The sequence below is a fragment of the Crinia signifera genome, chromosome 2, assembly GCF_055691185.1.
Source record: "Crinia signifera chromosome 2, ASM5569118v1, whole genome shotgun sequence".
Classification (NCBI taxonomy): domain Eukaryota; kingdom Metazoa; phylum Chordata; class Amphibia; order Anura; family Myobatrachidae; genus Crinia; species Crinia signifera.
Genome location: NC_139218.1, coordinates 387443847 through 387468780, shown reverse-complemented (window position 1 = coordinate 387468780; position 24934 = coordinate 387443847). Strand labels below are relative to the sequence as shown.

The 24934-nt window shown below is 44.1% G+C and overlaps 1 protein-coding gene across 1 annotated transcript in view; it reads left to right on the top strand.

The window, feature by feature from the left end:
• The window catches only part of PRSS23 (serine protease 23), a 29664-nt gene extending 5062 nt beyond the window's left edge, over positions 1 to 24602 (top strand). The window contains exon 2 of the mRNA XM_083170265.1: positions 20900 to 24602. Coding sequence (XP_083026391.1) covers positions 20908 to 22038 — 1131 coding nt within the window. The 5' untranslated portion in view covers positions 20900 to 20907 and the 3' untranslated portion in view covers positions 22039 to 24602. The remainder of the gene's footprint in view (positions 1 to 20899) is intronic.
• The last annotated feature ends 332 nt before the right edge of the window (positions 24603 to 24934 follow it).

Below are 24934 nucleotides of genomic sequence, written 5' to 3'. Positions count from 1 at the left end.
CTAGGATCTGTTATATTTTTATGTTTTTTTATTGAAAAAACTTTGATTATTGACTTGAATGAGATATATTTCTGTCTTCCGTTATAATAGCGGCCGTCAGGAATACTTCATACAGCACTTATTTGTTATAAAGCCTGGTGTGTTCCTTATTAGATATACTACAAAGTGGTTTAATTACTAAGAGTTCTATTGAAGATAGGATGTTGCTACGGGCAACCAATCAGATTCAATATATCATCTATTAGAAGGTGCTAAATAAATTAGAAATAGATTCTAATCGGTTGCTATGGGAACATCCCATCTTCCATAGGACCCCCATCTTAGTAAATAAACCCCAAAGTGCAGCCACCAGGACAAGGACTTTGATTAAAGTCCATCCTGGATTGGATTACAGGGATCACTTAAGCCAGTGGTTATCAACTACAGTTCTCAAGTACCCTCAACAGGTCGTGTTTTCCGCATTTTCTATATTTGGGGAAAAAGGTGGGATATTTACTAACCCAGCAGAATAGATTTGTTTGTGTGCATGATTAAAGACATCCAAGAATATGACCGGTGTAGGGGTAATTGAGGATTGGAGTTGGGGATCACTAGCTTATTGGATCAGACAGTTTACCTGTATGTCCACATTCCCGCACAGTTACTGTACACGCATACCTTGGTGCATATGCGATTATTATCGATGCGGTAACCAGCGATGTGCGGCGAAGTGGGGAGGCGAATGTCAGTGCACCTCTCCCTTAGGCCTGATAAAGTCATCATTTTCAACCGCTGAAGAATGGAATCAGTTTCCGGAGACTTCGGATGAGCGTATACAGTGGGGCGAGGGATGAGCACATATATATATATATATATATATATACTGTAGTGTACCACAGGAATCCGGAACGCCGCAGCTGGGCTAGCTGCACATGAGGGGTTTATTGGAAAAATATGTTAGCCGGGAATGGATTGTCCTTGAGGAAACAATAACACAAAGTATTGTAAGGACATGGGATGGGTGTAGCCTCTATTAGTTATATACTAACATGTATTGTGATAGTTCCAGCATCCTCCTCAGCACTTTACAACAGACAGGAGTAATGAGAACAAGGGGTGAGCATTGGCAGACATTGGGCCCGATTCAGAGGTGGCCGCTAACTGAACGCAATACTCATGGTTGCGTCATTGAGCGATTATGTGCTACTTTGCATATGCAAATAATTCTTCAGCCTGTGTGCGTTACCCTGGCAGTGCCTAAGGGACACTGCGGGCAGCTTGTAGAGTTACCTGGATCGTCCTTATTCGCACGCTGGGCGTTGTCATGGTAATGGCCCGATGATGCCGGTGCTGAGGGCGGGCAGCTGACCTCACCGGATGTCAGCTGCCCGCCCACTTCCCTCAGAATGTGCACGCGGATCTAATGTTGCTCTGAGCCACCTTACATACTGCATTCACATTCCACATCATTCAATGTTTAATTCCTAGAGCTGGTGGCCCCACCCCCTGGGCGTGGCATGATATTTAGGAGCAAGGCTGGAACCGGCGCGGCATAGCTTTTGCAGCCAAGCACCTGCTTAATCCATAGATTGCACCCTAGTAGAGAACATGGGACAAATTCACACCTACTCGGACGGTTGCAAATTTCCACAGTGGCCGATTATCGATACACTGCGCATGCGTGCGGCCTGCAGCACACACGCGCGAGGCCATCGTGTGATGCAATCCTGTTAATGTTTCTGATCGCTGGCCGTTCGCAAAGGTGAGTGACAGGATGTAGACGTCCGGGGGGTGTTAACCGGCCGTTTGGTGGGAGTGCTAAGAAAAAGGCAGGCGTGGCCAGGAAACCGCTGGGAGTGTCCGGGAAATTGCAGGCGTGCTTGAGCATTTTAGGGGAGGGTGTGTGATGTCAGCTCCAGGCCGGATATGCCTTATTCCACTGCACCGCAGAGTAAGTCCAGGGCTACGCGGAGCCCGCAATGACTGGTGCCCAGTGTAAAAAATCATTCGATGTTGAGCCTGTTACGATGGATGTTGGACATATTCTCTCCGCTGCAAATGGACGTGCAGCCGTACACCTCTTTTTGCACAGCGATCCCATTAATGCGCAAGGCAGGATTTTACTCTAGCGGGCGGCATAAATGAGCGTTCGATGAGCACTTTTGCCTAGTCAGAAATTGTAATCATTTGAAGCATAAGGTCTTTATAAAATTGGATTTACTTTTTTTTATTCTATATAATCTCTCCATAAAACTTTTCTTTTAATAAGTGCTTTATAAATGCTTTTTAACCCAGGCGGTGTGCAGTATACGGCTTCCCCAGTAATCTTTCCTGCCTAAAGGTGATATATTCCTGGATCCGCCAGCTAATCCTAGTTCAAGGACTTTGTCTATAGGTGTAACCTTAAAGCGATCGGTTCCACCTTGTCAGATTTCAAAGCCGCAGCTGCAATTACTAAGTGACAGGTTGTCAGCAGCGCAGCCAGCCTCTATGTCCCCTGCGGCCGCCGGCTTTTACCTGTACGCTGTTTGCTGTCATGCAGTCTGACTCTCTGCAGGTTGCCCCCCTCGTCCCATCATCAGGCGCACCCACATACATTGTGCGAGTGTGTGCTCACACTCACCCACTCCGGCTAATGCACTAGAACTTTATTTGGACGATGTTGATAACTGTTGATGGTCTGACCGTCGTGAGGCCCATTCTGCTCTGCTTTACCAGCTGCTATACAGAGAATGGCTCCAACAATTCTTCTTTGTCTTTAAAGGACTCTGTTTTTTTCTTTCTTTGATTGACTTGTTTGTGCAGCTTTTTTGTGTCTGTCAATCTCTCGTCGCCTTTGTGCTTCTGGTATTGTTGCGTTGTATATCATTAGCAAGTCTGCTTTGACTGCTTGGCAGTAGTCTTGTCATTTTGTTAATACTCAGATGAATTACTCCATTTTTTACATATTTTTTTTGTAATATATAGTAGAGATGTGCAGGTTCTGATTTCAAAGCAGGATCTTATTGGCTATCCCAAATCACATGAATGACAGTTGTTGACAGTTGATAGCCAATAAGATCCTGTCATTCAACCACAGTCATTCAACCACAGCATTGTGCCGCTTTGCATCACCGTGATGTCTAAACCCTAAAGGTCCATACACACTGTGCAATTTTGAGCTGGCAGCCATGTTCTGCAACCTCCAGAGAGAGTTTGAAACAGAGATAATCATTTCCAGATGAACATTAAAGACAAATGCTTACTTTAAATTTACTTAACCTATATGTGCATAAAAAAGAAAGCTACAAAGTGGCATTGTGACTTTCATACTATTTTTAACAGTTGCTTTTACTCTCTATGGAAATTAGGTGGAAAAATAGCCGCCAGGCACAATGAGGCTGTGCACATTTGCAGGTTAATGTGCATACAAAACGTACACGCATGTGATAATTCTACTGAGCAATGTGCCGCTCTGCCATTCAGCATAAAATACTTCTGTTAATGAACAACATAGAAATGTATGTTATGTTACCATAGAAGTCCCTTTAACCTCTACATTGTAAACTGCTTGGTAGGATTCTTCGCCTCTCCTTCCCCTGGGTGCGACCTTGTGAGGGATTTCATGCTTAGTGGGGAATGCTACCACATCTGAATGTATCAGCGACACTCGTACATACATAATGCAGCTGCAAGATTGCTTAACTGGCAGCATTTCATTGCACCATTGGGGTAATTCAGGCCTGCAATGTGATTTAGCAGTGCCCTGCGATCAGACAGACAAATATACAGTGTAGCAAGAATATTCTTACCTGGCCTGACAATAGCGACGCTGAGGGGCCACACATCGCTCTCGCCGCTATCCCACACTGAGCGAATCAGCCAAAACCTACTAAGCAATTTTGACGATGTATTCAAAATTGCTTACATGAATCGCCCTCTGTGTAGACCCCTTTAGCATTACTGCCTCACAGCACTGGGGTCATGGGTTCGAACCCCACCATGGCCCCAACTATGTAGAGTTTGTATACTCTCCCCGTGCTTGCGTGGGTTTCCTCCGGGTACTCCGGTTTCCTCCCACAATTCAAAAATATACCGGTAGGCTAATTGGCTCCCAACAAAAATTAACCCTAGAATGTCTGCGTGTACATGTGGTAGGGAATATAGATTGTAAGCTCCACTTACAATCTATATCTATGTGTGTCGACCTTCACAGGCAGTAGGTCGCGACATGGAAAAGGTCTACACACATTAGGTGGACATGGTCAAAATGCCGATACGGGCAAAATGTTGATGTGCAAAAGGTCGATGTGGTTAAAAGTCCGACACAAGCAAAAGGCCGACATGAAACCTTTCCTTTCCTTTTTTATTTTTATTTTGGTGTCTGTGTCGATGTTGGTCAACATGAACTCGGTATAAGCATACCTCGCCTCCTCTCGCCATGCGTCTGGCACCCGGCGCACTGGCCACACAATTATATTCCTCCTCCATGGCCACTGGAGGACATGGAGGAGGAATGGAGTTAGTTTAAAAAAAAAAACTAAAAACGTCATGCAGATATATATATTCGGGATGTCGGAGGTGGTGCTCCATGGAAAGGGGGTAGGGTGGTAACCTGTGCGCACTATTTTACTCTAGGAATATTTGCAGCCCTCTGTTACCAATTTTAAGAGTAACACCGACTCTTAGATGGATATGGAAGAAAGGGGTTTGGGTAAACAGGCTAGGCGCAAAATATTTCCAAAGTGGATATGTAAATGATCTGGACCCACAGTTGGGAGTATTTACCAGAACAAAGATTTATTGTACATAAAATTTACAATTTAAAAGTGCAAATGCAGAAGTCAGATATTACAAAGTGCAAGTGCAACAGCAGTACATTTGATGATTTCCAAAGTGACAATGCATAAATATTTCAAAGTGCATTAACAATGGATACGACGGGGAAATCTGATGTCTTATCTCACCATTCCAGGGAAGTGCGGTGGGCTAGGTGCTAAAGATGGTGGGTCCCGGGTAGCAGGAATAAAAGCACCACCGCACAGGCTTTGGATGGGGATACACAGATGTAACAGCAGAGTCCTCCCGTCAGAGCGTTGGCATCCTCATAACATGTTTCGGAATCAGGTTCCTTCTTCAGATGTGGATGCCAACACACTGAAGGACAGGGTTTTTATACCATAGGTAATTGGCTAATCCAAATCACCTGTACAGCACACCTCCGTTTTTCCGGAAGTGACATTTTACAAGGCGTGCACTACAGATTCTTTTCCCTGTATGTGCAAGGGATACAAGTCCTCCGCATTATAGTTCCGCTTTCATGCGGACATAAATGGACAGAATAACATAGGATGTTTGCGCAGCGTCTTTTAGTGTTCAAACCCGGAAGTTACGTCACCGGATGTGACGTTTTGCGTTCCAAGGCGCTTCCTGTTTGCGTTCCACTGCGGCTTATTTCACTCTCAGATAACAATACATGATTTTCACATTAAGAGTTGGCGATTCTTGTTTATATTGACACCGGTGACTTTACATCCTTCAATGTAATTCATACATATGACGGATCTTTCAGCTTCATTAGGATATTTCTTGTGAATCCCAAATCTCCATTTTGGAAGCTGGCAGGACAACATATTAGGGCAAAACGTCCTCTATGGCCACATCTATAATCTAAGCCCTACTTCATTCAGGCTAAGTCCATCCCTGATGTGGCCATATATGATATGCAGATCCGATAGGTTCCATATAAAATGAATAAATAGATAAAACAAATAATTAAAAAGCAGATAGTACATATATATATATAATACTAAACAAAATCAAATTAATCTAAAAACCACTTAAGCTCAAAATCAATATTGAGACCATGTGGTGTGAGGGTATTTAAATTAAAAATCCAGCGCATTTCATTCTGGGCGAGAATTTTCTCCACATTTTTCTCTTTCCAGGAGTTTTTTGCGACTTGGATTCCTAAAAACCTTTTAATATGTTTTTCATTACTGCCGTGTTTTACTTTGAAGTGCTCTGACACTGAATGGCTCATAAGGCCTTTCCGGATATTGTATATGTGTTCGGCAAGCCTCACTTTTAAGTTTCTGGAGGTCTTGCCGACATACACAAGGCCACAAGAGCACTCCAAAAAATAAATCACGTTTCGTGTATGGCAGGTGATGAAATCCTTTATTTTATAAGTTTTTTCATTAATCTTAAATTCAGTATATTTCCTCTCAATGTTGGTTCTTGTGGTGGTTTTGCACATTGTGCACTCCCCACATCTGTGAAAACCAACATTTCTAGTACTGGGGGGGGTTTTCTATAAGAGCACTCCGTACTAATTGATTTTTTAGAGATTTGGCCCTCCTGTAGATAAAAGATGGTCTTTTAGGTATTTTTTCACCAATCACAGGGTCATCTTGAAGAATTCTCCAGTTTCTCTTTATGATATTTTCTAGTTTTTTATGATGACTCCCATACTGACTGATGAAAGACCATTCCGTTTTATTATCTTGGGCTACTTTATTTTTTTCTATTAGCAGAGTGCTTCGGTCAACCTTTTCTAATTCAACCAGGGCTCTGTCTAAATTTTGCTCTTGGTAGCCCTTCTGTTTAAAGCGATCTTTCATATCCCCAATTTCTTTTTGGAGAATAATTGGGTCTGCACAGTTCCTTTTTAGCCTCTTAAATTGACCCAAAGGTATGTTTTCTAACCACCTTTTATGGTGCTCACTTTGTATGTCAATATAAGAGTTGGAATCAGTGGCTTTTTTAAAAATTTTTGTGCATATATGATTGTCTTTAATATAAATCGTAAGATCTAAAAAACAGATTTCATTCTGACTTGTTGTAAAAGTCAGATTGATATTAAAATCATTAGAATTGAGGTTTAAACAAAATTCTTTAAGATCATCTTGGTTACCCCTCCAAATAAAAAAGATGTCATCTATGAACCGCCACCAGCATACCAGGCTCGCCCCTTCTGTTCTATGTGCATCAATGGTACTTAATTCCCAATGAGCCATGAACAAGTTGGCATAACTAGGGGCGAACCTGGTGCCCATGGCGGTTCCCCTGATTTGCAGATAAAAGGTTCCATTAAAATAAAAGTAATTATTAGTTAAAATAAATTTAATACCCTCCAATAAAAAATCTTTTAAGTTCTGGGAGTATTCACTTCTATCAAGAAACCATGAAACTGCTGTTAAACCTTTTTCGTTTTCAATCACAGTATACAATGTACTGACATCAGCAGTTGCTAGAAAACAGTCTGGACTCCATTGACATGTGTTGAGTTTTCTCAGCACATCTCCTGTGTCTTTCAGATGGGACATGGTCTTAACCACTAAAGGTTGAAGATAGGAGTCGATCATTTCTGACAAATTGGAGGTCAAACTGTTGGTCCCCGTGATTATGGGTCGACCGGGGGGGGCAGTAAGGTGCTTGTGCATTTTAGGCAATATGTAAATAGTGGGGGTGGAGGGTGCTTCAATATTAACATATTCCATTTCAGTTTTTGTTATGCAGCCCTTTTCCATGGCCTTTTTTGTAAGTTCATGGAGTCCCTTAGTCATATTTTGTAACGGATCACTCCGCAATTTTTTATATGTCGTTTGATCCTCTAACTGACGATCGATCTCCGCAATATATTTATCTTTACTCAGTAGGACCACCCCCCCGCCTTTGTCGGCGGGCTTGATAATGAGATCAGGATCTTTTTGGAGATTTTCAATAGCTAATTGTTCTTTTTTTGTAACATTTTTCTTTTTGCTACTGGTCAGTTTCTTAATTTCCTTAGTAACAATGGAGTTAAAACTGTCTATATTGTTTCCCTTTATATGTTTCGGGTAGAACTTGGATCTCCTTTTGAATTTGGAGGTAGGAATTTCTTCCACATTGATGGTCTCTGTTTCCTCTGTTTTTTTTAATTCGAAGAATTTTTTTATTGTGACCTTTCTTACGAATTTTTGGAGATCCACATATATTTCAAAGGGATTTACATTTGACGTTGGGGCAAACTTTAAGCCTTTTTGTAGTACTTTTAATTCTGTATCCGTCAAGATGTGATTACTTAAATTAAAAACCTTTCCTGGTTCATTTAAGGTAATGACAAGGGGAGGGGTAACCTTTTTATTCTTTTTCTTTACTTTTTTAATACCACCTCTCTTCCCTCTGTGGGTTTTACCAGAATTTACTACGGTCTCCGTGGGGTGTACGGTCTCTGTTCTAAAAAAGACCTTGTGACCTGATTGGTTTCTTGTAAGGGTTCATAACGATTACTGATTTTCAATGGTTCATTTCTTTCCCATCTGTTATGTCTATAAAAATTTCTTTCCCTTTCATGCCAATCTTTTTGCCGAGTAAATCTGTAATCATTATTCTCTCTATTTCGATATGAATGAGGTGGTATGTATGGGCCATACTTTTTATTCTGACTTTGGGGGGTATTTTGATAATAATTTTTGGATTTATTTGAATTTTTCTGAGCTTTATTTTTTACCCATTGGGGTTTTTTATTGGTGTTTTGTTTTCTCATTGGTGTTAAAGCCGGGATCTCAACTATATTAATAGGGGCATCTTTTACAGCTAGATCAATGGTGGTATTAGGGGAGTCCCTTTTGAACTTTTTTTGCTTTTTTAACCTAAGTACCCTGGATTCTTTTTCCAATTTAGATAGGATGATTTTTTCTTTTTCTTTTACATCCTCTAATTCCATGGCTGGTTCAATGAGTTTTTTAAGGTTTTCTATTTCAATATTTAGCTCAGCAGACTCAATTCCTCTCTCTCTAATAATAAGATCTATCAGGTTGGAGGAGCAATTTTTTAGAATGTTCTCCCATTCAATCTTAAAAACCTCATTAGTTGTTCCAAAGGATGGTGTTTTATTAATCACCAATCCCTTGGGAATGAGTTTGTGTGCCTGATATTGTTCGAGAGTGGCAATTTCCCACCACAGTCTATTTTCTTTTATTAGTTTGTTTTCCAATCTGTTCAGGATGGTTTCCAAATTTTCATCCTGAATAGATGGATCACTTTGCGTATTGAAAGTATCTTTAATCAGATCTTTCCTAATTTCTCTATATTTAAACATATCCTGGCAGCACGGAAACCTCCCTTTGGTGTCAAACAAATATGCACAATGGAAAGGGGGTAGGGTGGTAACCTGTGCGCACTATTTTACTCTAGGAATATTTGCAGCCCTCTGTTACCAATTTTAAGAGTAACACCGACTCTTAGATGGATATGGAAGAAAGGGGTTTGGGTAAACAGGCTAGGCGCAAAATATTTCCAAAGTGGATATGTAAATGATCTGGACCCACAGTTGGGAGTATTTACCAGAACAAAGATTTATTGTACATAAAATTTACAATTTAAAAGTGCAAATGCAGAAGTCAGATATTACAAAGTGCAAGTGCAACAGCAGTACATTTGATGATTTCCAAAGTGACAATGCATAAATATTTCAAAGTGCATTAACAATGGATACGACGGGGAAATCTGATGTCTTATCTCACCATTCCAGGGAAGTGCGGTGGGCTAGGTGCTAAAGATGGTGGGTCCCGGGTAGCAGGAATAAAAGCACCACCGCACAGGCTTTGGATGGGGATACACAGATGTAACAGCAGAGTCCTCCCGTCAGAGCGTTGGCATCCTCATAACATGTTTCGGAATCAGGTTCCTTCTTCAGATGTGGATGCCAACACACTGAAGGACAGGGTTTTTATACCATAGGTAATTGGCTAATCCAAATCACCTGTACAGCACACCTCCGTTTTTCCGGAAGTGACATTTTACAAGGCGTGCACTACAGATTCTTTTCCCTGTATGTGCAAGGGATACAAGTCCTCCGCATTATAGTTCCGCTTTCATGCGGACATAAATGGACAGAATAACATAGGATGTTTGCGCAGCGTCTTTTAGTGTTCAAACCCGGAAGTTACATCACGGGATGTGACGTTTTGCGTTCCAAGGCGCTTCCTGTTTGCGTTCCACTGCGGCTTATTTCACTCTCAGATAACAATACATGATTTTCACATTAAGAGTTGGCGATTCTTGTTTATATTGACACCGGTGACTTTACATCCTTCAATGTAATTCATACATATGACGGATCTTTCAGCTTCATTAGGATATTTCTTGTGAATCCCAAATCTCCATTTTGGAAGCTGGCAGGACAACATATTAGGGCAAAACGTCCTCTATGGCCACATCTATAATCTAAGCCCTACTTCATTCAGGCTAAGTCCATCCCTGATGTGGCCATATATGATATGCAGATCCGATAGGTTCCATATAAAATGAATAAATAGATAAAACAAATAATTAAAAAGCAGATAGTACATATATATATATAATACTAAACAAAATCAAATTAATCTAAAAACCACTTAAGCTCAAAATCAATATTGAGACCATGTGGTGTGAGGGTATTTAAATTAAAAATCCAGCGCATTTCATTCTGGGCGAGAATTTTCTCCACATTTTTCTCTTTCCAGGAGTTTTTTGCGACTTGGATTCCTAAAAACCTTTTAATATGTTTTTCATTACTGCCGTGTTTTACTTTGAAGTGCTCTGACACTGAATGGCTCATAAGGCCTTTCCGGATATTGTATATGTGTTCGGCAAGCCTCACTTTTAAGTTTCTGGAGGTCTTGCCGACATACACAAGGCCACAAGAGCACTCCAAAAAATAAATCACGTTTCGTGTATGGCAGGTGATGAAATCCTTTATTTTATAAGTTTTTTCATTAATCTTAAATTCAGTATATTTCCTCTCAATGTTGGTTCTTGTGGTGGTTTTGCACATTGTGCACTCCCCACATCTGTGAAAACCAACATTTCTAGTACTGGGGGGTTTTTCTATAAGAGCACTCCGTACTAATTGATTTTTTAGAGATTTGGCCCTCCTGTAGATAAAAGATGGTCTTTTAGGTATTTTTTCACCAATCACAGGGTCATCTTGAAGAATTCTCCAGTTTCTCTTTATGATATTTTCTAGTTTTTTATGATGACTCCCATACTGACTGATGAAAGACCATTCCGTTTTATTATCTTGGGCTACTTTATTTTTTTCTATTAGCAGAGTGCTTCGGTCAACCTTTTCTAATTCAACCAGGGCTCTGTCTAAATTTTGCTCTTGGTAGCCCTTCTGTTTAAAGCGATCTTTCATATCCCCAATTTCTTTTTGGAGAATAATTGGGTCTGCACAGTTCCTTTTTAGCCTCTTAAATTGACCCAAAGGTATGTTTTCTAACCACCTTTTATGGTGCTCACTTTGTATGTCAATATAAGAGTTGGAATCAGTGGCTTTTTTAAAAAATTTTGTGCATATATGATTGTCTTTAATATAAATCGTAAGATCTAAAAAACAGATTTCATTCTGACTTGTTGTAAAAGTCAGATTGATATTAAAATCATTAGAATGAGGTGGTGCTCCTGCAGCTGTGCAGCGTTATGTGATATGCACCAACCTGCAGGGGTTGGGATCATTTGGTCTACAGCATTATGGCCGACAGTCATTAGGTCGACATGGGAAAAGGTTGACATGGGCCTAGGTCGAAAAGTCATTCGTTCGACAGGTCGTTAGTTTGTCAGGTTATTAGTTCGACATTGTCTGGGTCGACAGTCAAAAGGTCGACATCCGGTTTTTCACTGTTTTTTTACCTGCATGTCAACACAGTCGTCATGGACGCAGTTTAAATTGGATCGCTGCGCTCGCAATGCGTCGGGCACGGTGTTGGCTACGCTCGGCACACTATTTTATTCTCCCACCACACCCTAGTGGATGGTAGGGCATGAAATACCGCCTGTTGGCTCAAAAAACAGTAAAAAAAAACCATGTCGACCTTGTCGACCTTTTGACTGTCAACCTAGACAATGTCGAACTAATATCCTGTCGAACTAACGACCTGTCGAACTAATGACCTTTTGACCTAGAACTATGTCAACCTTTTCCCATGTCAACCTAGACCCATGTCGACATTTTCCCATGTGGACCTAATGGTGTTGACCTAATGACTGTCGACCATAATGCTGTAGACCAAATGACCGCATCCCACCTGCAGTATCCTTGTCTGGCTGATGCCTGTACTGTAGGCTTATTCCATATTCCGGCGCGTCTCCCCATGTAACACCGTCACACTGTGCTCTGTTGTTATAAGGTAATGAGCTGGGGCGTGGCCAGGGAGTCACTGGACGGGACAGGAATGCATTACCTCAGAGCACACACATCGTGCCGCATTCTTACCTCAAGTATGTAATTCCACCTCTAGGTAACAGCTCAACCTGTCTTCCCCAAATCCTTTGTTCCCTATTAAAGTATTCTTCTGGTTCTTGGCTACTGATTCCATCCTCCGGAAAGTCTGCCAGGAATATAATATTACCGCATTGTTCTGCAAAGCCATCAGAGGGTTTCGTTCATGTTTAGATCTTTTTGTATTGTTTTTTTTTTTTCTATAGTGGATGCCCTCGGGTCCACGGTGGGGCCCTCATAGCACACCCTGGCCTGTACCCATATAATTATACTTACCCCTTTCCTAGTCTTGTGGCAGCCATTTTCTCACGACATCTCTTCTGCGCTCGCCACACTTTCTATTCTCAACTCCACGCCGACGTGGATAGTGGGGGTATGAAAAGGTCGTAGGACGCGTATCGCCGCCCTTCGCGGGATCGCTGCGCTCGCTACGCTTCGGGTTGGCGTTGATAGTGGGGGTGGTACAGTGTGAAAAATTACATTTGGGGGTCATTTCACATGTTTACTACTAATTTAAAGGCATTTGGATGCATCTGTGAACAAAATCGCATGCCATCGCATCGCATGGCATGTAATGGCATGCAATTTTTCTCACAAATGCATTAAAAACCCGGTAAAATCGCATCGCATCGCATGCCATTACATATGGCATGCGATGGCATGCGATGGGAGCCGTGATAGTATACAAGTACCGAGAATTCTAACTATTTAAACTCATTCATTCCGTCGGGAGTGAAAAGGGGTTGGATGGGAGCAGAGCCACATGAGTGCCTACTTGTTTGGGGGCATGGAAAGAGCGATCACGTCATTTTAGCCCGCCCCTTGATGTGCAATGCTGTTTTTAAGGCATTGCACTGCGGTGGGCGGGTCTAAAACGGCGCGATTCGCGTCATTTCACCCACAGGGGGGGGGGGGGGGGGAGGTCGTGGGAGCCAGGCGGCTTTATGGGAGGATTGTCCCTCTCTCCGGGGGAGCTGGGAGTGGGACCCAATTTCCGGGACCCTCCCGACCATTCCGGGAGGGTAGGCAACCCTGTGGTGGGGGTTGTAGTAAGCCAATCATCAGGGCTAACTGGCCCTATCGGTAGTAACTATCCGCAGTAAATCACCACGATGACAGTATACCGCAATAAATCCATTATTTTATAACGGAAATACGCTTGATTCTGCAATTGCTGCTGATAACATAACTGTAGGAAATAACCTTGACACATTTGTGTGAAAACATTTAATCTATAACCATACAGTAAATACCTCCCGCTGCTGCGCTGCCTGTTTCCAACATTGTAAAGTGTTTAAACAGATCATAGAATGCAGCCGCTGATTGCAACTTGTTAACGTTTTACAGTCCGCGCTGCCACTTCAAGTTGCTGCTGTCGCGCACCAAGTTGTGTTCCTTTAGTATGAATTTTGCACGATATCCAGTAAGTTCATGTAATAGTTATTATGTTGACATCACAATACTGACACTATGCACAGACCAGAGTGGAGGGGTTAGGGCTAGGCCCTATGGGGAAGGCCTAGAGCAGGTATGTCCAACCTTGGCCCTCCAGCAGTTTTGAAACTACACATCCCAGCATGCCTTGCAATAGATTTAGCATCCACTAATAGCAAAACGGTGGCAAGGCATGATGGGACTTGTAGTTTTACAGCAGCTGGAGGGCCAAGGTTGGACATACCTGGCCTAGAAGTTAGGTTTAGTCATGATTACTTCAGGAGTTGCCGCAGGGACTGCCGGATAGCGACATCACAGCTGGACCTGGAAGACACCGCAGTGAGTGATTCACCAAGCCTCTGGTCACCTCCAGACCACTGGAGACATTTTGTAAACATTTGATCAGTGTCAACATGATAAATGTTGACGTGGTCAATGTCGACATTATGCTGACATGTTGACATTATGGGGTAAATATACCTCAGCTTCTAAAAATATGAAGAGGTGATGTAGCATATAGCAACAAGATTAATTCTGTGGGGTTTATTTACTAAGATGGGATGTTGCCCATAGCAACCAATCATATTTTACTTATTTATTGAGCACTGCCTAGAATATAATAGAATCTGATTGGTTTCCTATAGCAACGTCTCGTCTTCAATAGAACTCCCCTCTTAGTAAATAAACCCCTGTCCATCATTTCTCCATTGCATCCCAGAAAATGATAGATTGGTTGCTATGGGCAGCAACACTTCTTTTCATTTTCGAAAATTTAGTAGACCCCCATCTAGGCCCATCCACCAATCAGCATGCCAACAGCCATTAGCTGTCTGGCTGCAGATTGGGAAGCAGGAAGAGAATGCTGCACTCTGATTGGTAGATAGCTCCAGCTATCCTCCAATCAGCATGCCGACTGCTATTCACTGTTTGGTTGCAGGCTTGAAAGCAGTAAGAAAATGTTGCCCTCTGATTGGTGGATGACTCCAGCCATCCACCAAGCAGCATTCTGACAGCCATTCCCTGTCTGGATGTAGGTTGGAAAGCAGGAGGATGATGTTGCACTCTGATTGGTGGATAGCTCCAGCTATCCTCCAATCAGTATGCATTCACTGTCTGGCTGCAGGCTGGGAAGCAGGAAGAGAATGCTGACTGGCCGCTCTGATATTCTCGACTGCATCCCAAGACGCTTACGGGGCAGATGCTCAAAGCCCAATCTGCCCCAGCTCAAAGGCCCCTAGAATTGTGGGGCCCTTGGGCAGCTGCCCATTAAGCTCATACGTTAAGATGGGCCTAATGGGCAATCTGTGTCATCAATAAATAATAAGAGATAACAGGTAAAGGTGGTAAAGGAGCCAGGTTTGCAGCCTGCTGGGTCCCAGCCCTCTCCCCGTTGTCAGATGATTGTGCAGGCCATCTGCCGAGCCAGGAACTGGCTTTGTATAACACCGCACAACTCTGCAGAAAGCACAAAGCCATTGTGTACACCAGAATGGGGAGAAGGAGCGAGATGATTCCTTATACTCGGAGTCCTCTGAGATCCTCGCGGACCGGCAGGTTCCTGACAGCGAGATGTTGGTTTATTGGCTCTGGTGAAAGACGAAATCATTCGGGTATAACTAATTGCATGTAATAGTTGTGCAGCTTATTCATCCATATTCTGGAGAATACAGTATACACAATAGGAGAACTATAGCAGCTGACAGCCCGAGATATACACTGCAGCGTCTGGTCTCACAGAGAGATTCATTAAGTGCAATCATTCCTCTACAAAGTGTTATAATCACAGAACACATTGCTACCGGGTGTAGCTAGTCAGTGACGTGCGGTGAGGTTAGTGGATGGTAAGTCACTAGCTTGGTGGAGCCAGCGCTGACAAGCTCTGTGGGGAGTGCTGGGTCCACGTTGCTTCTGCGCTGACATACAGTACAAGTGCAGGAGCAGCAGCCTACATAAGCAAGTCTGGCAGAGCAGCTCCTACCCGGACCCAGCACTCCCCGCAGACCCCGTCGGTACTGGCTCCACAAAGCCGTCACGGAGTCTGCCCATTGTTCTACCACCCCTGCTGATGGGGGGCACTGGGCTGTTGGTTGGGGATGGTTAAATGGGGGGCACTGGGCTGGGTACGGGGATGGCTGGTTAGATAGATGGGAACTGGGTTAGGTAAGGGGATGGCTGGTTAGATAGGGGGGTCACTGGGCTGGGGGTGGCTGGTTAGGTGGGCACTGGGCTAGGGAAGGGGGGTGGCTGGTTAGATAGGGGGCACTGGGCTAGGGACGGGAGATGGCTGGTTAGGGGGTACTGGGCTGGGGACAGGAGATGGCTGGTTAGGGGGCACTGGGTTAGGGAAAGGGGGTGGCTGGTTAGATAGGGGGCACTGGGCTGGGGATGGGGGTGACTGGTTAGGTGGGCACTAGGCTACGGAAGGAGGGTGGCTGGTTAGATGGGGGCACTGGGCTGGGGACAGGGGTGGCTAGTTAGGGGGGCACAGGGCTAGGGAAGGGGGATGGCTGTTAGATAGGGGTCACTTGGCTGGGGACAGGGGTGGCTAGTTAGGGGGCACTGGGCTACGGAAGGGGGATGGCTGGCTAGTTAGGGGGCACTGGGCTGGGGACAGGGGTGGCTGATTATGGTGGCAATGGGCTAGGAATAGGGGTTGGGGGATAAAAGCACTGACCTGGGGATTGCAGTTCCTCAGCTCCGGCTGTGCTGCAGAGCAGGGCTTGCATCAGGCGAGGGGGGGGGGGGCGTCAAGTCCCGCTGATTTCTTCATCACCTGCGGCCACCAAGACACTTCTCCCGCTGGTCTCAGCTGGAGCCATAGGAGCTGGGTCCGCGCCGGGGGAGAGGGGGAGCCGCTGATCAGTGCGGCGGTAGGAAACAAGGTATTTCCCCCCCCCCCCCCCGCGCTGGTCTTACATTCAGCGACGGAGCTGGGGCCAGCATTGGGGGAGACAGGGAGCCGCTGGTGTCACGCCCGGGACGGCGCTGGGCGGTAGGAAACAAGCTATCCCCCCCCCCCCCGCTGGTCTTACATTCAGCGCTGGAGCTGGGGCCAGTGCCGGGGGTGAGGGGGGTCTGTTAAGTCATTCTCCTACGTATCGCTGGAGCCGAGGCTGGGGCTTTAGGGAGGGGGGGGGGGGGGGGGGGCAAATAACAACACCTGCAGTGCCTTAGTGAAAGTCAGAGACACGCTTTCTGTTTCTGCCTATATGAAAGCACGCCCTTGTCACTGAGGCAGCGCCACTGTGCCCAATCACATCTGCCTCAGTGACAGGGGCGTGCTTTCATATAGCCAGAAACAGAAACCATGTCCCTGACTGTCACTGAGGTACCGCTATAGGTGCCGCCTGTAGTACATTTTCTAATGGGCATTAACAGCATCCTATTTAGCCCGCCCTGTGCCCGCCCCATAGTTCAGAAACTTTTACATTGACACCCGGAGGCACCGCACTTGGTGCCTCCATAACCAATTAGAAGCAAAAAAAGGGGAAAAATTATTATTATTATAATATAAAGCATATACTTATAGCACATAATATGTGTCATAAGTATTTACTTTGTATTATTTTATTAATCATTAATGACAGGGGAGGCACTGCCTCCCCTGCCTCCCCTGACTGCACGTCCCTGTAGCTAGTATATCTTTCACATTGCAAATGCCGGGTCGCACGGCATATGGGAGGTGAAGCTCCCCTCAGCGATAAGCCAGGTCGCCAACATCACACGGGGGGCGGGACAAAGCTGCGGTGAGTCATCGGGGGCGGAGCTGAGGCTGCCTCCTCCCTATAGTGTAAACGGGACCCAGGTCGTTCGACACACCACCAACCCGAGTCCAACCCGGGTTAAACACACTTAACCTGGGTTGGAATGACGGGTTGCTGGAACTAGGTTTTCCTTCTGGGGCTTTCACACCTCTTAGAGACCCGGTATGAGATTTTCAATGTTTGATTAAAGGGTGCATCCAATTCCAAACACAGAGGTACAGTAGATCTGTAGGACAAAACTTGGCAGCTGAATATAAAGATAGAGGGTGGTGTGAAAAATATCTATTAAATACAATGGGAGAGATTCATCAAATCGGCTCCGGTCGGCTCCTAACTGTAACTTGACACGGTAGAAGCTGTCGTTTCTCAACTTTATCTCTCTCTGCTTTATCTCTCCCTCTCTAAACTTTGATAAATCTCCCCCTTTTACACCGAGGCAAAAACCCAGATTTTTGCCTCGTGGACCCGGGTCAGCGTTGTTGTAAAAGAGGTACTGAAAAAAAATTTGGTCCATTTCCCCGTGAATCCTACCCTAGTTCTGACCAGGGTAGAACATGGGGAGGACCCGGCTCCCGTTTATACCAATAGGGGAAGCCCAACCTCCGGACCGCAGTGTCCTGTGTACTGAACAGACAGGAGTGGAGGCAGGAAGGAGGTGAATGGATGTCTGTGTGCAGGCCACACCCTCATGCAAAAAGAGGGTGTGGCCAAGAATCGGTATGACCGGTTTCACCGGCCTCCCGGTGGTCTAGTCTGAGCCTGAATGTAATCATGGACGAGAGATGCAATACAGTAATTCATCCACATAGTCCTCTGGCAAAGGGATAAGAAGCATCGTCTACCGTGACAATAGGTGAGGAGGTCCCGCAAGTCGGAACATTCGCTCCACTAATCTGTTCTCTTTTCTTTTTGGAAAGAGGGGAATTTCCATTCATTACATTTTTTAAAGCCCATTGTGATTTCCCCTTGGAACCATATAAGGGGTGATTCATACCGGGCTCCAGGATGAACCTTTTCCAGCTACATGTCAATGTACAAAGCCACCTGGTCGGGAAATGATTGTCACGTTTAATGTGTTTTCCAGAACTAAAGTTCCTTGGCAAAAACACATCTGTGATCTGACCCTGGCAGTGGGGGCCGCGGTTTATCTAACCCGCAAACGGCAGCATAGAAATATGTCACTCATAAAAGTCGTCCTTCTGATATTAATATATAGATATTGTAGAGTGATATTAACCCTTTGAGCGCCAAGTGAATTTGGCAAAATAGGTGTCAAAAATTGACAAGCAAACATTTACATTCATCAGATTGACCTGTAATGTTACCTTATATAGGAAATATAATCTTTTTTTAGACATTTTTTATTTGAATCTATATAACAAATGTGAGAGACGCTGACAGTTTAGTGGATATTTGGCACATAGATGTTGACACTCAAAGGGTTAAAAAAAAAACATTGATGTTAACTTGTATAAGGTCTAGAATCCTATAATCATTCAGCCACTCGCTCCGATGAGTCTTGGCCAAGTTTGAGATGAAAACCAAATGTCTGAATCGGAGCTTAGTGAATATCCCCTCAGGTGTCTTTATTTGAAACGGTTACGTTGCCAGCTTATGTGAGTCATCAATCCCGACCCTGAGCTCCGTGTGTCAGCATTTTTGAAGTTTTCAGGATCCCAGTGACCACGCAAGTCCCCCAAGCAGGAATAGTGTAGTCATGCAACTAAAACGTCTTTTCTAGCATATTACATACAGTATTATTACGCCATGGGATAATGCCCTCTGCTGGCTGACTTTATGTCTGCAGTGTTTCCCAAGAGGAATTCCGATTGGAGACAATGGGGGGGAAAGTTGCTAAGATGGGAGTTCTATTTCACATGGGATGTTGCTACGGTTGCTACGGGCAACCTATCAAAATCTACTTCTTATTTATATAACACCTTCTAGAAGATAATAGATATCACAAATAGATCTCTCATAATTTGCCCCCAATGGGGTAAGTTTCCGAAGCATCGGTTTCATATATAGAGTCTGTCGGTTTTCCATCGGGTTTATCGATGGAATTTTACCCTTCAAATTGACGGAAAACTGCTGAAATTCCGAACTTCCAAAAACCAAAAAATGTTCCGGGTCTCCATTGATGTTTTTACCACTAGATCCCCTTTATTTACTAAGTGGCGGCTTTGAAATCCGCCTACAAATCCACCCGAATAACTGTGCTGTGGCAGGGGAGACGGCTCGAGGACGATGCTGTTGTCACGATCTGGCCAATCAGGAGGGGAGAAATCCCAGCACCCTAATATTTTGAATATGGTGGCAGATACTTTGACATTAATCGTTCGCTTACGCAGGTAATACTATTCTATATTAATGGGAGAATTATACTTTTCATATTATTAAGAGCAGTGTTATATATTAAATATATTTAAGGAACAATATTAATTAATTGGTGCTTAAAAATTACTAAGCATTTATTTTTCACTAGTTACCAGTCTAAATGACCAATATAACAGTAATGTCACCGCCAGTGCGTTCCCCAGCGGAGCAATACGTGAATTGCCCCATTTGGTGACATACAGTGGCCACCGGTGCTCAAACGCTTGAATTCTCCCCATAGAGGTGAGGAGCAGCATCATATTTAATTATTATTAGATTATGGCTGTAAAAATGGGTCACATACGGATGACGGGCAGTCAGAATACCGACAGCAGCATTCCGTAGAAGGGAATCCCGTAGGGTCAGGTCAGTATGCCCCCCCCCCCCTCCTTTAACCCTAACCCTCCTTCCCTGCAGCCTAAGCCTAACCTTTCCCTACCCACAGCCTGACCATAAGCCTCCCAGGTAGTGCCTAAATATAACCCCGGTACCCCGACACCTTAACCTCCCCCCCTGCACTACAGCTGACCCTAACCCCTCCTTCTAGAGTAACCCTAACCTTCCACCCCTCGGCCTAACCCTAAGTCCCCCACTAGTGCCTAAACCTGCCCCTCCCTGTCCGCACACTTCCTCTACCCGCATACTTACCAGATGGTAACCCGGATGTCGAGATACCGGCACCAGCATCAGATGTCAGGATTCCGCCACCTGCCTCCCGGTAGTAGTTGGGATGCTGGTGGCCTCCAGTATAATGTAGTATAATAATAGTTTTTTATGTGGGCACCAATGTGATATTTGTTTATATCTGAGGCACATGTATTTTATTTTTGATACCTTTGGAGACCAGTGTGATTGTTTTTTCAATGGGTTTGTTTTTTTTCCTGTGGGGGCCAATGTGTTTTTCCCTGTGGGGGTCCGCGGTAAACCACTGCTTTACATTGACATGGGTTTACGTGAAGGAATGCTCAGCTAGAACCCTATAATGAACCAGCAGCCATGTTCTTCACGGATCTACATGGGGATGTTCATGGCTGTTCATAGTTGTCCATTTCATAACCCAACTTTGTCTTACTTGCTTAAACTTATTCCTGGTAATTAATCTCTCTCTCTCTATCGGCAGATGCAATAATGATGGCGGAAAAATTATCGAAAGTTTGTGCCTTCCTGTTTCTGGTATCATGCGTGGAACCTCATGGATATAAATCCAAGCCAACATGGCCCGCTTATAAGGTTCCGGTCATTCTTCCCCAGTATACATCTGGTCTGGACAAAGCTCATTTTGATGCTGCAACCAGGCTGGATGTGCCTAGCTCCTGTGGCCTAGAATGCCACAAGCATCACCCAATGCCTACATATGAAGAACTAAAGGATAACATGGCTTATGAAACCTTGTATTCCAACGGGAGCCGGACCTTGACCGAAGTTGGGATTTATGTGTTTGCCAACAAGGCCGGATCTGAAAAAAGTGGCGGCAAGTCCCGTCATAAAAGGCAGATCTACGGATTTGACAATCGCTTTAGTATACACGGAAAGAACTTCTTAAACCATTATCCTTTCTCAACATCGGTAAAGTTGTCCACAGGCTGCACGGGCACGTTGGTTGCAGAGAAACACGTCCTCACCGCGGCTCACTGCATCCATGATGGTAAGAGCTACGTGAAAGGGGCGCAGAAGCTGAGAGTAGGGTTCTTAAAACCCAAGAACAAAGACGGTGGTAAAGGCCTCAACCAGACACATTCCGGGAACAAAGATAAAATGAAATTCCAGTGGATCCGGGTGAAAAGGACACATGTGCCAAAGGGTTGGATAAAAGGTAACGCGAATGATATTGGCATGGATTACGACTATGCCTTGTTAGAATTAAAAAAGACCCACAAAAGAAAATTCATGATGATCGGCGTCAGCCCCACTGGCCACCAGCTGCCCGGTGGAAAAATTCATTTCTCCGGCTTCGACAACGATAGACCCGATAACCTAGTTTACCGCTTCTGTGATGTTAAGGATGAAACGTATGACCTTATGTACCAACAGTGCGATGCCCAGCCCGGCGCCAGCGGCTCTGGGGTTTACATCAGGATGTGGAGGAGAGATAAACAGAAATGGGAGCGGAAGATCATTGGAATATTTTCGGGTCATCAGTGGGTGGACAAAAATGGCGACAAGCAGGATTTTAATGTAGCGGTGCGCATAACGCCCCTTAAATATGCACAGATCTGCTTTTGGATAAAAGGAAACTATATCGATTGCAGGGATGGATAATATCCCCATACTGACCCACGTAACAAAATAAAAACCAAACACTTGACAGTCTTATCGCTTCATTAACTAAGCCAAAAAGTGTGGATTGCAACTTCGAAACCGATGCACCAACGTATTCCAAACGCCGTTATCACAGGGGAATCAGTTGACGAAAGTTAATGAAACCCGTCAACTTTTTTTATACTTCTCAACTGATTACAAAGGACGAAGGTCGATGGAAAGTGTTAATAGATTTTGCCGCTATTTTTGGTATTTGGGTTCTCCTCATCCTGGTGGATTATAAGTATCATCACTGCACACTTGCCACGTAAAGTCAGATATTGATTTGTGTCTCTAAGAGAATCAGGCCTTGCGCGAATGAATAGCGCGTTGACAGTTCCTGACTGCTATGTAATATATAATCAGCACTTTCCTGCTCGGTAACGGGACTGTAAATGTGTCTCTGAAATGACTGATTTTTTTTTTTTATTACTGCTGTAAAATTCTTTTTACAATCCGTTTCTTCTGAGGTGACAAAGTAGCGTTTAATTAAGTAGAGTCTGAAGCCTAAATTCTTTGCATGCCGCATTAGATATCTCTTTGTTGAATTCATTTGGCGAAGAGTATTTATTTTTATTCCCCACCCATTCTAATGTGTGTGTTCAGGATTGTGAAGGGATAAAGTTATGTTTGCAGCATCTTCAAAACTCATTTCCAGACCGTCCCATCCCTCAGGCCTTCTGATCGAGTCTAAGAAGGATTTTTATTAGATAACTTATTTACCAAATCTCAAGTTGCACCCCGCTCACTATCCTAGTCTGCACTAACATATAGCCAGGACCCATGTCACACACAGCTTATACCCCCTTTTCCACCGGCCTAAAAACCCAGGTTTTTGCCGAGTTGACCCGGGACTCGTTTCTGTGGCTAAAATCCTGGGTCTAGTGATTTTTACCCAGGAATTGATCAGGGTTTTTAGTGGGTAAAACATGGGGGATGAGAAGTGGAAACGGCTATGTTTTGAACATGGGTACACCACTGATTGGTCCTCCCGGGGCACTGGCTGATGATGTCATCAGCCAGGGACTCTTGTGGAGAAGAGTGGGGAGAGGCTGTGTTTATGAGAGCTGGCAGAGAGAGTGTGGAGGAGGGCAGAGAGGAGAGACCTGGACGGATACAGCAGCTATACAAGAGAGCAGAGAGAGGTGAGAGGCACTGTCTGGACGGAGTCAGTGTTCAGCAGAGGAGGGCACAGTGGACAGAGGAGGGCTCACAATGGTCGATAAATCCAGAGCTCTCCTCCTGCACATATACTGATGACTTGGCCCATGCATTATTTTTAAATACTTTATAAAATGTTTGGTTGAGTATATGCATTATATACACAATGAATGTATAGTAAAATACCATCTTACGTACAGTATACATTATTCCATAGTATAAACTACAAACTTAATGGTACATTAAGTAATATGGCTTGTTTTCAGGTTCTGCAACAACACCTGGTGGTCATAAGCGGAACTGCAGCTTAATTTTGTTCTTGTGTCAAGTTGTCTGTGGCACACTGGGTATGGGTAATTGAGTCAACCTTTATTAGGTTGACATGCATTGCGTCGACCACTGAAGGTCATCATGGCTTCAGTCGACACAAAATAGGTTGACGTGGCTAAGGTCGACCGGGTTGGATGGTCAACACAAGCATTGGGACGACAATGGGAAGGTTGACAGTCAAATGGTGGAAATTAGTTTTTCACATTTTCTTTGTCCCGGATGTTAACATAGTCGACACGGGCACCGTCTAAATGTACCCCGTCCACTTGCATGTCGGTACATGTCGGCTCAAAAAAACGTGAAAAAAATCTTGTCGACTGTTGACCTTTCCATTGAGGACATAATGCTCATGTCGACTTTCCAACCCTATCAACAGTAGACGTGTCGACCTTCAGTCATCAACCTAATGCATGTCAGCCTTTATGCAGTATTCCATGTCAAGTTGTCCGTGGCACTGCTGAACCTCACGTCCCAGCATGCCCTGATGCAGTTTGCTATTAAGGCATGCCAAAACTGCATCAGGGCATGCTGGGATGTGTAGTTCTACAGCAGGTAGTGGGCTTTATTCTAGTTCACTCTTAGAGGCAAATTCCTTCTTAGCTGGACAAAACCATGTGCACTGCAGGGGGGCAGATGTAACATGTGCAGAGAGAATTAGATTTGGGTGAGTTATTTTGTTTCTGTGCAGGGTAAATACTGACTGCTTTATTTTTACACTGCAATCTAGATCTCACTTTGAAGAAAAACCCCACCCAAATCTAACTCTCTCTGCACATGTTAAATCTGCCCCACCTGCAGTGCACATGGTTGTGTCCAGTTAAGAAGGAATTGGCCTCTAAGAGTGAACTAGAATAAGGCCCAGTGTGCCACAGGTTGCCTACAAGCCTACCCCTGTTGTACACTATCACCAGCGCCAATAAACTATTCATTGTAAGGTGACAGATTGGAAGATACTCTTTACTGCACTGTTTTGTTATTTGCATCATGTTCCGAAACAACTTAAATTTTTGCAATTAAAAGTTTGGCCTTCAGGATCAGGATGCTTTTTATTTCAATGTGCGATTGTCAGTCTCCAACAAATGGGCATAACATCATTTGTGTTGGCTAATTAAGCTGCATGCACCTTCCTCTGCTGCCAAATTCTCCACGTATTCATTTTACAGTGTGAGCGTGACCCCAAAGTACTAATAATGTTCATTTCAGTCATGGTGATTAAACTGTGTGTCTTTAAATAAGGCAAGCCTCCATGTAGCCTAATTGCAGGATTTTGGATGCTACTTTGGTCTGCAGTTCTAATAACGGGTCTAAATAAACATTAAATAATTAGCAATGTCACATTAACATTCCGCACATATTTCCGTGATGG